Consider the following 18,671-nt stretch of genomic DNA (forward strand, 5'->3'; position numbering starts at 1 on the left):
AAGTTACCGAAGTTTTTTTTGTGTTTTTCAACAATTATTTACTCGCTCAAAAATTAATTATAATCAAAAATATTGATTGAGGCATAATTCTGAAATAACAACGTTTATCAAAAATAATATTTGACCTTTATTTGAATCACGTGCTTATCCCCTAAATCGCAGGCCCGTGCTGAAGTTTGAATGTTTTCCGTTCCTCATTATGTTTCCAATTTTATTCATGTTTTTTTTGGTATATAATATGTGTAAGATACTTTTGAAAGCATCAGCATATGGGGTGCACGAAAAGAGCCCTCTCTAGTGACGTTTCCTCTGCCCTTATAAACTTCAATACTTAGCTACATTAGTCAAACTAAAAAACACGCCTATTCATGCATTCAAATATTGACAGTAATTTTTTTTATCAACTTATAAAGGTGCTTAGTTACCATGATCGTATATCCTGGTACCCTGGTAAATCAGCATCAGTATGGCCAATACTTTCACTACGATGAAAAACAAGCATTTAGCAGCACCCCGATCCGGAAAAAACAGAGCTAGTTTTAACTCGCATTCTATAATCGAAGCACTTTTTACCTATCGAATAGAATGACCTATGGAATGATAGCTGTCAAACTTTCGCAAATCTATTCGCCATTTTGTTGTTGACAGCACTTTCGAATAGAACACTCGCACTCGATTCTATACGTTAGCTCAGTGTCGCGAGCACATGATTCGATAATATTTTCGAATCTACACGAAGGGACACTTTTACCAAACGCTAAACGTATTTAAATCAAAGTTTAAATACATTTTGTACTAACTGACAGAAGTATGACAGGCTACTAAATACGTTTAGTGTTTGGTGAAATTCAACCTAACATATGGAAAAAACAAATGTCACTTTTGGAACTAACTTTGCCTTACATTTTGACAGTGACAGTTGACGATACGCAACGTTAACGGAGGATCGAAACTTGTGCTCACGACTCTGTTTTCGGGGTACTCTAGTGTTTGTCATCGACACGATAAGAACACATCGCTATCGAATGGAATGTTTACGTTTTATTTTATTTTCCATACTTATCCAGCGGAACTACCAAACGCGTATTTACAAAAGTGACTCCTTCATTTTTAAATAACAGTGAAATTTCATTTTTGCATGTTTTGTTGTATATATTTTACGTTCCACATCCTGCCTCTCAATATTATAAGTACCTAGTCTGTTTGCAATACTTCCATCATCATCATCATCATCATCAGCCCTTAATCAACTGCTATAGAAGGCCTCTTACTCATCCAGCCACAACCGGCCAACTCTCAAAGGTCGTCGGACCAGCGGGCAGGAGGACTTAATTCCCACATTACTCTTCCCAATTCGTGGTGTCCACACCACCGGTCGACGTCTGACTACTAGAGCTGTCAAAACCATTTACTTAGGGCTGATTTTTCAACGTATCAGGAAATTCATTCAGGTTCCCTTCGTTTTTTAAATGAAACATCAACTATAGTGTTTATTTTGTAAGCTTTATTTTATTTTACAAAAGTCAGATTTATTAGTTAGGTAAGTAGTAGCCAGTAGATAAGTAAGAGTAGGGGTAGATACACAGTACCGAGTCATTATTCTGTGACGGTAACTAAACATAAGTATTAATAACGACCATTTTCTTCTTCCTTGTTGTTACTTTTTGCGTTTTTCGCAGCTTTCCTCCTGTAACAAACGAACAAAATGCATTTTTAAATAAAAGAGGTAAGTGCAATATAGGTAGGTACGTATTTTAGGTGACTCTTCCTTGGTTTTAAGTTAACATCTGACATAATTCGCAATACAATTAACCGACCAAATTAAGGAGTTTTCTTCTGACCGTGTCGGTCAACATTTTGTCACCCTGTTGTAAGAATTATCTATTCAAATTAATTAACAGTCGAAACGTTTGCATCCCATTTGACAAAGTTCCAGAGTACAATAAAATTAATGGCCATTATGGTCTTGGACCGACGACGATATCTTATGTCATAAATTTCGTATCACCTCGACTTATCGCCATTTTTAGAGACGTTTGGACGATCGTCCCTTTGCGACGAGGCGGCTCAAAGCACCAATGGGGCCTCACATTAAGCTGCAGGTGCAATAGCATTTACTGGACTTATTCACTATCGCTACCAACTCACTTCAGCAAACACGGCACATCCCAGAACCGTTGTCCCCTGCCGTAGTTCTCCCCATCCTCCATGGTCTGCGGCATGGCCTGGCCGGTGGACTCGGGCAGCAGCAGACAGAGGCACCCGCCGGCGATGCCGAGCGCTCCCAGGGTCAGAAGTGGGATCTCCTTGGCTATGGTCGCCTGGTGGGTAGGGTTAGGAGTGGTTAGAAAGGTGATTAAAGGTCACAGCACACATAAACGTAACGTAAACGTCGCTGTCAACTGCGAGCTTTTCGCGAGAGAGGTGAAGCGAATGGCGATCCGTTTAGGCAGCTAAATGCTAATAAATTTGTGAACTTCACTGGGTTACCTAAGATAACTAGGTAGTTAAATGCCGCTCTAGAATTACAATACAATACAATATAGCTTTATTGAACAAAACACACAACATACATTAAATTACAAAAGGAGTAAGCACAATAGGCGGCCTTATCGCTAAAAGCGATCTCTTCCAGGCAACCTTTGGGTGAATGAGAGACTTATTGAGTAGAAGAGGAAGGTGTACACGTATTGCATTTAAATACTAGTGATATAATTACGTGTTTAACTTTTAACTTATGTGTTCAAATTTGCTGACTTCAAAAGTTAGACTAGACCTTTCAGGACGTTTTCACAACTGGGAGAACAGCCGCATAAAGCTTATACAGATTTTTATCTTTTTTTTTATCCCAGCATTATTGATAATATCGCAACACGTCAATGTCACTGTTGGAAACAACACAATATTATGTAGTCTGAGCCTATCTGAAACCTAGTTAAACATTGTGAGATATGGCGTTTCGACTTTCTCCGTGTTCGGCATCATAAGGGTCACAGTGACAGTTAAATAAAGTCCATTTTTCTCTCCACCTTTAATTTGCAAGGTGCGGGTGCCTATATAAATAGAGTGAGTCGCCCGCGCGCCTCAGTTGGTTTTTGATTTTTGAAGTGAACACTTCGGCAAGATGGCTCAATGTAGCCACGGTTCTCGTCGGCTTCGCTCCGACGGGGAAAATATAATATTGAATTTGCGGAGTCCTCGCTACCGGGAGCTGTAGCGTGATGCAGACCAGGCGGCGCGGGGCCTGCCGGCTGCTGCGCACGCAGCCATTCCTGAGGATTTCGCAACGAAGGTTTGAGTTGATAAGCCGTGAGTAAAATGCTATTATTTACTGCTTTTAAAAGCTCAGCCACTGGTCATAATGCTCCGGCGCTTGGGGTTTTTATCCCACGCAGTAGGGTCCGATTCAATAGTCGTGGTGATGATTGATCACATATTCCGGTCCTACTAGTGGCGCTTGAGCTAGATACTTACATTAATGACCGCTTTAAGTAAAGCATATGTTAATATTATACAGGAAAAAATAATAAAAATATATTTTTCTACCCTCAATTTCTAATATTTTTAGAAAACAGTTGATAAAAACTTTGCTATTACAATAATGCACTTGATTATAGCTTATGTAAGGCTTTACAAACAGGAGCTTTCCAGGACCGTCATAGGATTTTGTACAGGAAGCACGTGGCTCCGAGTTTCAGTATGTTGGGACATTGTGGCATGTGCGGCGAGTAATGTGATCCGCCGGTACCTACCCGCTGAGGGTAGGCAGGCCGATTCGGTGAAATTGAAGTTTCGTGTAACCTGCACCCGGCCCTGTGCTCCAGCGCTGGCCGCCGTCTCGTGGCACCTGCATCGCAGCGTACACCCGGCCCTGCGCTCCTGCCCTGGCCACCGGTTCGTGCCACCTGCATCGCAGCATACACCCGGCCCTGTGCTCCTGCGCTGGCCGCCGTCTCGTGCCACCTGCATCGTAGCGTACACCCGGTCCTGGCCCTGGCCACCGGTTTGTGGTACCTGCATCGCTGAATAGACCCAGCCATGCACTCCTGCCCTGGCGACTGTACACCCGGTCCTGGCCCTGGCCACCGGTTTGTGCTACCTGCATCGCTGCATAGACCCAGCCATGTACTCCTGCCCTGGCGGCTGTGTTGTCCCACCTGCATCGCTGCGCACAACTGGCACTCCTGTTCTGGTTGCCAGATCCAAACGCCCCCTGTCTGGGAAGAGATTTTATGCTCAGCGGAACCGCCTGCACTATTGCTAGCACGGTCATCATCATCATCAGCCATCATTATGAGTGACTTATTTAGAAGGTATCGAGTAACGTGCGCTATTCATCAGTGATTTTGGCATATGCAGACGAACGTTTACTGCCAAGGTTGGTCATGTTAGCCACACAAGGGCACACCAACGAAGCCTGAGTAACCACCTGCAGTCGCCGTAGCCGCATCGGCATGGATGACGACAAATCGGGTAACGTGCACCGCTTCTAAAAGTGTTATAGTACTTCAATTTGATGCCTCCGCTGAGGTAGGGTATTCTATTAAAGCAGCTTTCTTCTGAACTGCCCAAAGTGACCTGTAGACTGCTCCTGGGGATAGTTGTGCAATCAATTTTTTATTTCGATGTCTGCTGAAGAAACTGTCTAATGCAGCTTTTGTTCTAAACTGCCTAAAGATCATTGGACTGCTCATGGGAATGGTGACGCACGGTAAGTACAGGAGCGTTACTCTATACTGATGAGAAACGAACGAACGAGAGCTGTCGTGCAATCGGCACGTTTAATACATACAAACAGATAGAGCGGCTCGCGCCGCAGTGGACTGAAAGTTCGTTTTTCGTCATATAAAGTGACCCCCCAGACACTATCTTAAGTGTCATGACACATCGGCAGATTCCAGCTTTGAGTCTTTTCTTTTCTCGGCTGTGAGCAAAGTGAATCCCACCGGCGAGTGTTCAACCTGAAAGCACTGAGCTAATTCCTGATTTCGTGAAAGTCGCTGTTGTTATACCATACCGCTTCACAAGTTACCGAATTTATTATGATCCTACTGTCGGGTGATCATGATCAGAGTGTCATCGCGGTTTCTGAGTGACACCATATAAGCTGTCTTCCTTATGTCCCAGTGGATTGTGAGTGTGTGTCCGAGCTCTTTGTTGAAAAATGCGTGAACCTCCTACGCAGCAGCTGTCTACTAGTTGTGTATCGAATAAATCGAGTAACGGTGCTCTTGCACGAGACGACTACCTTTTGGTAAAATTATAACTTCCACTATTCTGGGAACATGCATATACCTACTGTGTTCTGTGTATCACATCACGTGTAGCCGTAGCCCAACTCAATTTACTGGGCTAGATAATAAACAATGGCAGTCGTCATTAAATTTCTATGAATTTCGAAGGTCATCATTTGGAGCACAATTCAAAGGGTGAAAGTACCTATTCATGCCTAAACGGCTTCTCTAATGAAAATGTATTTTTAATTCGATTCTGGCGCAAACTTTTCATAACTATTTTTCAACACTGTATCTGCTGAAACTACTTAGACTGACTGGTTAAGATGCAGACGTGCCGTTTTCACAATTCCATTTTGAGTAATCTGTTTTATGGATCTTTCAGTTAGTTACGTAACTAGTTACTTACCAAGTAAAAAATTACTTGTGTCATGCTCGTACTCGCATCTCATTTAGGAGCTCTCTGGCCTCTAGCTGAAGGCTAGAACTGGTATATATATCTACTAAGCTAGTACAGAGTTATAACCGGGCAGCGGTGACGTGATAGCTGCTTGATTTATTAGAGTTTGCGGAAAACTTTCTAAATAAGTAATAATTATTAGTCATAATATATTATTAACTCTTCGCAGTTCTTTCAGAATGCAATACCAGGTCGCTGAAGTAGGTAACCTTCCTTAGCTGGACAACAACAACAAGCCTTTTTGTTTTAAAGAGTGTCACAGTTATTCGCCGTTCCACTGTCATATCGATGTCCAAGGACTTTTTCTTGGGTATAGCTAACTACCTAAGTTTACCTATAGATAGCCGCAAGCTATCTGCTGTCGGCGAACTGTCAGTTCTGATTGATAAGTCAGGCTCGAGGTGGCTCGTCCAACTGTCCATGTTCCCGCCACCATGATTGTTGCTTCCACAGATTAGAGAGTCTATGTTGGCTGTCGTTGCATCCAGGTCTGATCAGGTACAACTAACATCTTTACGTACCATCTTTATTTAATCGAGCTATTTTATTTTGTTTTATCTAGGTTGACTTAATGGTTTCAAAATCGAACCTACAACAATGTAAGTAGGTACCTACCTACGTACCTTTGAAGTTGCAACAAGGCGAAGCCTTAAGGTTTTGGCCGAGACCTGCCCTTAGTGTTGACGAACATACCTAAAGGTGACCTTGTTAATGTTTTTCATATGAAGTACTGAACATTTTACTTATCCTGGTGGCATGACTGATCATTTACTTACCCAGTTAAGACATGTTAGCCGGGTTTCATTTATCAACTATTATAATTGTTATTGTTGTGTTAATCAATCTTTATTAATTGATGTCATCTACCAAGGAATGCTGCCAGAAGCTCATAATATTCACACATGATGATACAGAATGATAGTAGTCCACAAAATCAGTGCAAAGCCTTATAAAATAACTTTCCTTCCTAGTAGGACTGCACAGGAACTCGTTAACCACCGAGTTAGTTAGAATACAAAATTAGACTGTGTGTTACTTGTCAATCTAGAATATGAATATAGTTACCTGCATTATGTTTTGAAAAACTGAATACTTAGTTATCCGCCAGTGTCACAGCCTTCATCTAATCTTTTCCAGTAGCTGATGAGGCTGAGATATTTAGTAAAATTATCTTCCCTTCAAGCACCACTCCTCGTTCCAAGGACTAGATGCCGCGCCAGGTGTTGCAGGCCGTGTCTTCGTACGGGGCTGACTGAGTCCACTCCAGGGTCGGCTGCTGCATTTCTGAGGTCAGTCCAGAATTACATACCCTAGTCAGCATGTGCTGACCTGAGCCCCAGCGGGCTGGATCGATATTCTACACTTTACAGCTTTTAAATATTGTTGCAAAGTATTTCACTGGTTCCATCCATTCGGCTAGTGTATGTTAAAAATATTGCCTTGACAATAACAAGATTTTGATCAATAATTACTTATAAGTATTGCTTTCGAAGAGGCACTGTGTGTATCCATATGTATAAATACCTACCTATATGTATAGGTACATACCTTCCATAACTTTCTGACAAGTCAGGAATAATAAGGAAGTACTTAAGTCTTTCAATTTCTATTGAATTCTAAGAAAACGAAATGTATTAAATTTACACTGCCGAATGTTAGACAATGCGATACTAACATTATTCTAGATGGGAATAAATTGGACCTAGTTAATGATACTGTCTTTCTTGGGATGACTATAGATTCAAAGTTACAGTGGGGACCTCACATTGAAAAATTGTCTGGAAGGTTGAGCTCCGCAGCTTTTGCTGTACGGAAAATTAGACAGCTGACCGACGTTGAAACCGCCAGATTAGTTTACTTTAGTTATTTCCACAGCTTATTATCGTATGGCATTTTGCTTTGGGGTAGAGCAGCTGATATTGAAACTATATTTGTATTACAGAAAAGAGCCATCCGCTCTATATACAAACTTGGTTCCAGGGATTCATTGAGAGAACTATTTAAAGAAATTAACATCCTTACAGTTCCATGTCAGTTCATTTTTTCCAATTTAATGTATGTACGAAAGAATATTTCAACTTTTGATACAATTGGCAGTAATCATGACATTAATACTAGGAACAAGCATAAGCTGGCTTTTCCAGCGATGCGTCTGGCGAAAGTTAATAAATCGTTTTTAGGGTACTGTATTAGATTTTATAATAAGCTTCCAGCAGAAGTTGCTCAAATGCCAGAGAATAAGTTTAAGTGTTACATTAAAGAGAAACTCAGTAAAAAAGCTTATTATAAAATTGATGATTACTTAGAGGACGTTAATGCATGGCTGTGATAAGTAGTTAGCTCTGCTCATATTATTATAATAATAATTATTAAGCTTATATGTATTGTATACCAACTAGTTTTAAGTCTTTTTTTGAAAAGATGGCTCAGGAGTTTCTTGCCTCCGTTCTTCTCCTTAGACAGAAAGAGCCCCCCCTTATCCGAACGGAGAGTAATTTGTAAAAATTGACGTTCATCAGAAAATTTTATATTTGTACGATGAATAAAAAATTTTGAGTTTGAGTTTGAGTTTGAGTTTATGTATACTTATACCTTTCTTTTTAGTATATCTATTACCTAGAAATCTATGCATTATAAATTTATAGATTCAAATATTTCTCTACTGATATACTCATCAGTAGCTCATGGGTCACAGTTGGTTTTCTCTCCACCATGCGATAATAAACACATCTCACAATGTTTAACTAGGTTTCAGATAGGCTCAGACTACATAATAGACGCATTTTTCCTGAAATAAAAATGACATATTATGTATCTAGCCTATCTGAAACCTAGTCATTTCTGCATGGTGATATTACAACTGAAGCGCGCGGGCGACTCACTCTATTTATATAGGCACCCGCACCTTGCAAATTAAAGGTGGAGAGAAAAATGGACTTTATTTAACTGTCACTGTGACCCTTATGATGCCGAACACGGAGAAAGTCGAAACGCCATATCTCACAATGTTTAACTAGGTTTCAGATAGGCTAGATACATAATATGTCATTTTTATTTCAGGAAAAATGCGTCTATTATATGGCCCTACCATTTCAACAGACTGTGAAATACTTACCAAATAAACTATATAAGGCACCAGTATCGTGGCCACATATCCCATGATGTGTATAGCGGCGAGTCCCTGTCCCCTAACGACGGTAGGCAACAGTTCGGCTGCGTACTGCATGCCGATGTTGAAGGAAATGTTCACGGCGAACCTACCCACTATAGCTAGGGAGGCAGAGGGGATACCTGCGAAGGAAGGCGGAGGTTATTAATGCCAAGGAGATATACTTTACTACCACAAAAAACTTTATAATTGTTCAACAAGTATTTAAAACGAAATTTGGCATATTTGTTAGCCGTTAGACAGCGCTAAACATCTGTTAAATGCTGTCTAAGTTATGGTAGTAAGGCTCTTAGGTTCTTAAAAGACAGATGGGCATCAAAGCCATCGTACGAGGGATACGTTTCCTATTGAAGGTACATAAGAAAAATACGTACGTAAGGCACAATTTCAGTAGAACTTTTGAAATTAATATGAGATATGAAAAAGCAATAATAGGAAGTTATATTTCTTACCAATAGGAACAGCCGTGGCCAGCAGACTGAAGACTCCACTCAAAGCCATGGAGCTGAAGGCCAGCCAACGACGACCCACACTGAAACACGTTTTGATGAATATAATCTATGCTAGTAAATTACGGTCTAAGACTAAATAATCATAACATTGGAGGACAAAGAGGCAGTATATCTGTGGGGTTACCACCACTGAACATTAGCAATTAACAATCATTAAGGAGCGTCGCTCGCTTATCAAGTCTGACGTAACTTATATTGATCTGACAGATGTTTGACAGGCGAGCGATACTACAGATTGTTAATTGCTAATGTTCGGTGGTGGTAGCCCCACTGGACCTCCGTAGGCCAACAACTCTTCGAACTAAAACCATTTAAAAAAAACAAGATTCACTTACGAATCCAAGATCAGCGTCAACAGAAGATCAGCGGGGAACTCCGTAGCCGTCGCCACAGTGAACGTCAGAAACATGTCCAGGCCCAAAGACCCCACATTCCTGACGTGGCCATCGAACACCATCGCAATGGACATCCATATGATGAAGAGGAGCAAGCTGTTTCGACGCAGACGAGGAGACCTGAACAGGTCCAAAACGGAGAAGTTTTTAAGCTGCTCGGATTCCTTGGCTATTTCTGTTGCCGTTTCCTGGGGAAGAGAATTTGGGATTAGCGAACTAGTAAAGATAAATGACTGACAAGGGAAAAACGTTATCTTTCCTCCATCTTGCTTTAGTACCTCTATATTATATAATCTTTGTAACTATTTCCTCTATCTTTGAGTATATTATGTATGTATGTATTTAAGTATTTATTATTAAAACTGAATGTTTACTACATCATTTGTACACCTTCCTCATTTATTCTTTTAGTCTCTCCTCCACCCAAAGGTTGCCTGGAAGAGATCGCTTTTAGCGATAAGGCCGCCTATTGCGTTGTATTCACTGTATTATAAATTGTTATTTGTGTTCTGTTTAGTCAATAAAGTAGTATTCTATTCTATTCTATTCTAAACGCTATAGTGGGGTTACCACACCGAACCGAACATTCATCATCATCATCATCATCATCAGCCAATAATCATCCACTGCTGGACATAGGCCTCTTCCACAACACTCGATCCTTGGCCTTCCTCATCCAGCGACTTCCGGCTACCCGCAATTTTAAATAAAAAATTACTATTAACCGACCAATTTAACAAGTAATCATATATGCAATTTATATGACCCAATCATTTTATTAAAATATAACCGTTATGAGGTAGGAAATAACTTACTCTGAATTCCTTCAGTATGTGATCGGGGATCTTCTTGCCATTTAGCCTTTCACATTTCTTCAGTATTGTAATAGACTCATCGATGCGTCCTTGTGATATTAACCATCTGTAAAAAAAATTGATGAGTTAGAGAATGTACCTACTTATCATTAAATCTTAAAAAGTCGAATGTCAGAGGCTGCCTGAAAGATACCGCTTTTAGCGATAAATGGCCCCCAATTAATAATCCTGTCTGTGCAGTTTTTTTCAAAGTATCTGTTCTGAGTTCACCAACCCGCACTAGGCCCGCGTGGTGGACTAGAACTAAAAAACCCTTCGTTCATTGGAAGGAGACCCGAGCCCCAGCAGTTGCGACGTGAAGGGTCGTGATAATGATCAGTATTTTGTTTGATCGATGTAGTTAAAAAGTATAAAACTACAAATACCTGGCACTCTCCGGTACAACCCATGGCGTGAAGATAGCCAGGCCTAGAGGCACGCTCGTGATGAGAGTATACACCTGCCAGTTGGCCACCCCGAGTGCGATCCACGGCAGTAGACACGCCGCGAACGTGAAGTAGACAGCTATGGAGATGTTCGCCACGAACGTCCGCCATTTTGGACCGACGTATTCTATCACTGGGGACGGAAAAACATGGTTTTAAAAAATTGTAAAGGTCAAAACAGACTTTTAGAAACATACGTCTGTCTAACCCGCAAGGGAAGTAGTAAAAGATAGACCATTTAGACTTTATTTATACCTATGTAGGATCATTATAATATTGACACATATGTGTGCATGGAAGGAGCCTCCTTGAGTGGAGTATTAACTGTACCTTATGATTATTGAACGTCCGTCATACCCTGAAAAGTCAGTGACTGATAGGATAAGTAATCTATCCTATCCAATCCTTTCACCATGGTGACAAACCCTTGTCCATTGCTCTAGTTTTTATCACCAAAGAAGAAGAAGTGATCACTCACCAATAATATACATGACCATGAAGCAGTTGTCATAGGCGAGTCCGACGAGGAACCGGCAGAGGCAGAAGGACCAAAAACTGTTTGCAAACGCGGTGCCCACCCCCGCCGCGAAGCCACACATGTTTGTGCCTGGAAACAAATATATATATATGTAGTAATTTATTTATAATAATAGTAATTTATTTCTGGCTAGACACCCATATTATATACCTAATTTTTTTTTTTTTTTTTTTTTTAAGTAGATAAATGTTATCTGACGAATAAAATCCCCATTACTGTTTAAGGGATGATTTTTTAATAGTTAGATAAAAGTTATTTGAGGAATAATTCTGATGCTGTCGCATGTGAAGTTTAGTATTAGAAAGTGACAGCAACAATTTTATTACTCAGATGCATTTATCTGACCATTTAAAAATCAGCCCTATAATATTCAGATACTTAACTTTTATTCATCTGGCTAGTAAAAAAATCTGCCCTTATATCCAGTATAATCCAGATAAATTAAAAAGTCAGTTTAACGAAATATTTTTATTGCATCAACGTGGAACTTGACGTTAGCGTGGTGGCCTAATACCCTGTAGTGGGTTGACAGATTCTACTGATGATAATGATAAAATAATCAAAGCTGGGAAGATGGTTTCTGGTTTCTATAGCAGCAAATAGCTCTTAGCTAGGCACCTATATCAAAATATAAATCTACGAAGCTACGTAATAATTAGGTAGAGACATCATTACATCATCTGGGTAAACATTTGTTTACACAAAGAGTCCTAAGTAGGTAGCTAACTGCGAATATTCACACAAAACGAGTTACTGTGCGCCAAGTATGTACCTAACACCTAAATGTAACACATGATTGTAAAGTAAATAATAGCAAATCCTTTTGCTAAATCCAAAGTAGTTTTGTAATTACGATTTTACGACATTAATTAACTTGTTTACAAGTATTAATGACTATAATTAATTTGTTAACCTGCGTTAATGACTTGGTTACAAGTACAAGTATTTAATTTTACCTACCTAAGAACCAAACTATCTTGATAGAATTTGTATTGTTGCCATCTACATAGGGTAATTAGAGTACCTAGGTATCAATTTTTTTTGTTAAAAATAAGAACCCAAATTATTTTTTAGTTAAGTATAGGGTTAGGGACATAAAAGATCATACAGGTGGGTTTTTATGACGGGAGGCTCACTGATAAAGTTTCACCTGTACAGTGTACCTAACTACGTAACGACCATCTATACCAACATGGATCATCTAAGAACTGAGAGGCGAACTTACCAATCAAAGCCGGGATCCTTCCATACTTGTCGGCGATCCATCCGAAGATCAGTCCGCCGACTATTGCCCCACAGAAGAACACTGCCTGAGCTGTCGCCGGATAGTTGTCCTTGTCACACACCCAGCCCAGCTGGAACGGGAGACAGAGATGAAGGATTGTATACTTACCAGGATTATAGGATTGGAGTTGTGGTGGTGTGATGGTCTATATAGGCTCTCATTCGTAAGGCCGTGGGTTCAAATCCTGGCATGTAGAAATGGATTCATTATGAATTTTATGGATATAATTTATTTGACTTCAATTATCCTATGTGATTATAGGTGGAGGAAAACATCGTTAGGAAACCCGCACATCTGGATTATAGATGTGTACCTACCATAAGGTAGGTTAGAAACGGCGATACTGCTCGTGACCTATCACGTGAGTTACCTACAAAAATGTACTGCGAAAAAGGGGGGCTCTTACGCGAGTCACCTTTGGCTACCTCTTTGGGGATTACAGTAGTGTCTTCTTAAGCATATTGTAAGTATGTTTTTATGTATAGAGGTGATAGAGGTGTGGAACATGCTGAGTTTGGAGTCCTTTTCACTGCTTGCGCAACTCAATTGCTATGTTCACTATAAGATTACTTAAGCTAAATAGGTGTTAATGATAACAGCAAATAGTTTCAGTCCTTTGTTTATTGTCGTTCCATCATTGAGTTTATGCGTAACTATGATGATGTTATCACAATCATTTAACATGTTATGCATTTGTAAGCATGACTACAATGCACCAAAGACGTCTCTCCAAGTGACTGTATTTGTCTTCTTCTTAGCGTGTAGGTTATAAATAATAGATCTAGATTATTAGAGACTTTGCTGGAGTATAAATAAGCCAGTTAGATTAGCATCAGTTGCAACATGCTTGCACTACGGCTGAACCATACTCCAGCTAGCTCTGAGTACTCATTTCTTACTCACACCCTTAGGAAAATAATGGACAACCATTCAAAAACGTAAATCTGCTATAATTGGAAAGCATTTTGAGATGGTGTCCATGACATGATGATGATAAGTAAGGGAAGAAACTCCTAACCTGTGAAGCAATGGTCTCATACGGCACATCAGTGTAGTTGAACTCCCAGCCCTGGTGGCACTCCTTGGTCGGCCATGTTCTATCTGGAGTCGACACTCCAGCGTCTAATATTGACTTCCAATCCACATCGTACATGAAGCATCTTTCGAAGTTCTGGTCTTCGGTCAATGGGATCGAGAGGTGGCGTCTGAAAAAGAAACATAACTTTTAAACTAACACTCGTTTTTCCCGTTTTGCTTTGGTTTTTAGGGGGTTAAGTGTTGTTTGGCTTTAGGCCCTCCTCCACAAATCCTACTCGTCATTCTTTTTACTGTTCTAGCCAACCCATGAAGATTACCTTTGACAGGTCCTCATCCGGTAGTAGTCAAATGAGGAAGGTTCTTGTTAGGGATGTCTACTTTCTTTTGTCTTCACTGCTCTATAGACAGTACCTTTGTTCCAAGCGACTTTTTTGTCTTCACTGCTGTCTCTGCAGTCTGTAAACCCTTACCTTTATTCCAATACCCCTATGCATAGTTAGCCTTGAGGATTTTTCCAGTCTTACCTGTGTTCCACTGTAAGGTTCCCCAGTTCAGGCACGCGGCACCAGTGCTGCTCCGGCACCACCGTCATGAAGATCTGCGCGAAGTACACGAACGCGAAGAAGAACGCTCCAGCCTCAGTGACATGGACCAAGCTGGGGTTAGACCTGACATCCAACAAGGCTCTGTACGAATGAGCCAGGTTCTGGTACTTACCTTTCTGGTTAGTTAGCTTTGGAGGTCGACTTTCTTTTGTTGTTAGTTACTAGTTTGCTCTGTTAGAGCCTAAATTTGTCCCACGGGTAGACTTTCTTTTGTTTTCGCTGTATCTGTAGAGCCTTTCACTGTAACTGCAGAGCCTTTCATTGTATCTGTAGAGCCTATCTATAAGTACCTTTGTGCCACGACTACGACTTTCTTTTGTTATTCCTGTGGATCTTTAGACCCGTACCTTTGTTCTAGTGTGAGGTTGGCCAGCTCAGGCACGCGGCACCAGTGCTGCTCCGGCACCACCGTCATGAAGATCTGCGCGAAGTACACGAACGCAAAGAAGAACGCGTACGGGATCATCAGCAGGAAGAGGATACGCTGGTACCAGCTGCGGGGGGAGAGGAGGGGTTAGAGAGAAGAAGAAAATAATAAAAAAAATGTTGTCAAACGGACCTCTACTTGTTGGCTTTGTCCCCATGCAAGGCCACCAAATGCCCGGGACTCCATTGTCCCGAGATGGTAAGACATAATAATAATAATATAAGTACCTGCATAATAGGTATTCAGAGTTTCTCCTGCGTTTCAGATTAAAAAGATGGTGCTATGGCCATTAACAAAGGGACTGCTTTTCAAATGAAACAATCTCTTATATGGTAAGATATCGGGGGTTCGCACGTTAAAACTCATCCCAACGGGAGAAATAAGTTTAAGTACGTTTTATGAAAAAAATAATGACTCACCCAAACTCTCCCACGTAGGGCAACAAGTCATCGAAGTCCTTGACCAGGTGCGAGCGATCCGGAGGGGTCGTGACTCCATTTTCAGCACCTGAAATTGCAATAAACTTAAATTTATAGGTATACTTGAGTACGTGAAGTCTTCCCTTTCAGGGTAGGCATATGTGAAGTACCTATGTAGCTACTCACTCACTCATGCTGTTCGCCACTGGTATAATGGTGAATGGAAGGCTATCGATCGATATAAGTAATCATGTAACATCATCAACGGGAGGTAACTGAAAACGTGGTGACAAAATTAGCCAATCAGGCCCTGTAGCACAGGACGCTATTAAGAGGTGACAAGAGTTCTCCGTCGCGCTCGCTCTTGAGGCTGCGCGATGTGAGTGAGCGCGATGCAAAACTCTTGTCACGTCTTAAATGCGCCCCGTACTAGCCCTTCAGAGCAAAGGCAACAGAAGAGTTACTTCACATCAACAATGGTTGTACCTGCTAAAGATAAGCGTCCACCTATCGGTATCGTACGTATCTGACCAAACGGATTTTCATAAATATATGGAGAAACGGCGAGGCGTCGGCAATACCGATGAAGTGGACGCACTGCTGTGAATTTCTATACAAAGAATACTGAATGCGATAGGTCCGTTGCGAGCGATGGCGGAAGGTGGATGCTCACCTTAACGCCTCAGATACTGTCATTCGCTGACGGCTGACCATCATACTGACCGTTCAAGGTGGCTCCGTGCATCACTTCCAAGGTCATGCCGCTGCCGGCTGCGCGCTTCTCATGTGATTCCATTCGGGAAGAGAGTTCTGTCCTTAAACGACACTTTTTGAGACGTTGTACTGGCTACCAAGACCGGAACCTCGAGTTGGGGGGGCTGGAAGAAAATTTTGCCGTAAGTACTTAACTATAGGTAACAAAAATATGATCTAAGGTGAAGATGTGTAATTCTAAAAGGTTTTTAATCTAGTTAGTTAGGGCAGATATTTGTTTAAACACAGATATCTGTTCTCGGGTCTTGGATGTGCCCGTAAAATGGCAATAGGCCCGCCCCCTATTACATTGGGACTAACAGAACACTCTGGCGAAAAGTGGGTGCAGCAATGCACCTCTGCCTACCCCGCAAGGGAGTAAATTAGTACAAGGCGTGAGTGTGTGTGTGTGTGTGTGTGTGTGTGTGTGTGTGTTAGTTAGGTAAGTACATGTTCGTATTTTGTCACATTATCAGAACCCGGCAGAAGAAAAAGGGGACGTCCGAAAACCACTTAGCGCCGCTCAGTTGAGAAAGAGGCAACTGAGGCTGGACTAAACTGGCGAGACTTGATCAACGAGCGCCTAACCCGAGTGAATGAAGGTAGATACTGCGAGCCCTATGTCCCTGATCAGGGATAAGAGGATTGATGGTGACGATCGTAGTTATTAAGAACTGAATCAATAGCACCTTGCTATCTAGGTCTGTAGATAGAGCCAAAATAAAAAATATACTAAACACTCACCACTTATGTAACTACGTGAAATATAACCAGATGAAACTTCTTTAGCAAGACGCGAATAAATTAAACACAGCCAGTTAGATTAGGACGACACCAAATCTAGACACGTTTTGAAAAAAACATCCAAAAAACCGCTCCTCTTAAAGCGATTTCAATATTTGTGGAGGAATTAAACAAATTAGTGAAATAATTCTTTGAGCAAACACGCAAATTGCGTCAACTGGTGATAACTAGATGTAACTGGTGTTAAAAATAAGTTTTTAATGTAATAAATATAGTTTACTTTACTTATTACTATTAACAAAATCGTAATGAAACATCGTGATAAGAGAATCCAATGAAATCTGAGCCCGTAATTTTATTGTAATTGTATCTGAAGCGTGGGTCTATCTAAGTTGGTAAGTAGATATTTTTTATTAATTTTATTATGCTTACTAATTACGGTTTGAGCTTATAAAATGATGTGAGTAAATATTAGCAAAAGATTACGTTAGATACCTACCTGTACTTAATTAAGTGGAAATTTATTTATACTAACTACATAGGTATACCTTGGCTGAAAAATATGAAAAAATATATAGTAAGTATTTACGGATTCTCGAGGATTGAAGAACATTTTCGTTACTTTACCTATATCTTTCTGAACAACTTTTTATCTATGATTTTGAAAATTTATGAAAAAAATATTGGTTTTTCCATTGAGTAAGCTTAATAAGTGGACGTGACTTTTTAAAACTAAAACTTCAAGCGTAAGAAGAGGGATATTACGTTAAGTTTTAATCCCGTCGTAATAATACCTACCTAACCCCTTAGCATTAAATTCATGCTAAGGGGTTAGGTAGGTATTGGCCATGATTTTTATCTTTTCACAAACGAAATAAACTGAAGATAATTAATAATGATCCGGTCTCAGTTGTTCTATGACTAGAGATTGATGATGATGATGACGACAGATGAGCGTGCATAATTGTTTTAACGGCTGGAACTATTTTCTTTAAGCTCGCATCTAACTATGCCTAAATACAGGGTAAAAGTGGTAAGTATTTAAGTAGGTAGTAAGAGTAAGCCGAAAAAAACTTTTCTTCTACGATTTTTTTAAATTCGTGATAAGTTGGTAAGTACCTATCCAAAATTAATCTCCCTGTAAAAAGCGTTTAAAGTCACCACCAAAGTTTCTACTTGTACCAATTAAAAATATATTTTTGCACTGCCAACAATTTAAGAACATAAAAGTAGTTCGTAGTGACCCCTAGACTCACCCCTTTTAGGCTTACTTTTGGAACAGCCTGTAGGTGAACTGTACCTATATATAGGTATTTACTTAATTACTGAAACATGAAATGATTCATGTAAGTAGATAGGTAAGTACTTACCACAGGTTTTCTTCTTATTCCTTCAAATGACACTATAACTTTATTCAATTATTTTTTTCAGTTTCACTGAACACAACTGGCGCTGCCTGAATCAGATGTGAGTCTATTGTGAAGTAAATCTCTAAACTATGTCTAACAAGACAATTAATAGGCCACATGTCTATTGAGGGTCGAGCCTGAATCGACACATTCCTATTATCTAGAGTGGTGTTAAATAAATACTGCCAAGAAGAATGGCCATTTCTCTATGGCGCCATGACCCGCCAGAGCCACCATTAATGAAACATATTATACTGATGTGTAGCCCATGACTACAGTATATCCTGATGTAAACTTTATTAATATGAGGCATGGGAGAACGAAGATATGGGTGCTGAAAGATCAAGTCTTTGTACTGTACTAGATGTTTCCCCCAAACTAAG

At 40.3% G+C, this 18,671-nt stretch overlaps 1 protein-coding gene across 4 annotated transcripts; it reads right to left on the bottom strand.

The window, feature by feature from the left end:
* Positions 1-1,484: 1,484 nt before the first annotated feature.
* LOC105398310 (carcinine transporter) lies at positions 1,485-18,267 on the bottom strand. Of its 4 annotated transcripts, none has more exons than XM_048632074.1 (15): positions 16,880-17,020; positions 16,106-16,259; positions 15,383-15,470; positions 14,991-15,030; positions 14,456-14,562; positions 13,912-14,098; positions 12,834-12,963; positions 11,549-11,677; positions 11,011-11,203; positions 10,586-10,691; positions 9,711-9,958; positions 9,316-9,395; positions 8,810-8,985; positions 2,149-2,321; positions 1,485-1,687 (listed from the first exon to the last, which is right to left on the bottom strand). In XM_048632074.1, the coding sequence occupies exons 2-15, from the start codon at positions 16,176-16,178 to the stop codon at positions 1,627-1,629; spliced, it is 1,791 nt and encodes a 596-aa protein (XP_048488031.1). In that variant the 5' UTR covers positions 16,179-16,259; positions 16,880-17,020; the 3' UTR covers positions 1,485-1,626. The 4 variants fall into 4 exon arrangements, with proteins under 4 accessions (XP_048488031.1, XP_048488030.1, XP_048488029.1 ...); XM_048632073.1 differs by having other exon boundaries at positions 14,456-14,514; positions 14,943-15,030; XM_048632072.1 differs by lacking the exons at positions 14,456-14,562; positions 16,880-17,020 and adding an exon at positions 18,250-18,267 and having other exon boundaries at positions 14,884-15,030.
* Between the last annotated feature and the right edge of the window lie 404 nt (positions 18,268-18,671).

Source organism: Plutella xylostella, chromosome 30 (assembly GCF_932276165.1).
Source record: "Plutella xylostella chromosome 30, ilPluXylo3.1, whole genome shotgun sequence".
Lineage (NCBI taxonomy): Eukaryota > Metazoa > Arthropoda > Insecta > Lepidoptera > Plutellidae > Plutella > Plutella xylostella.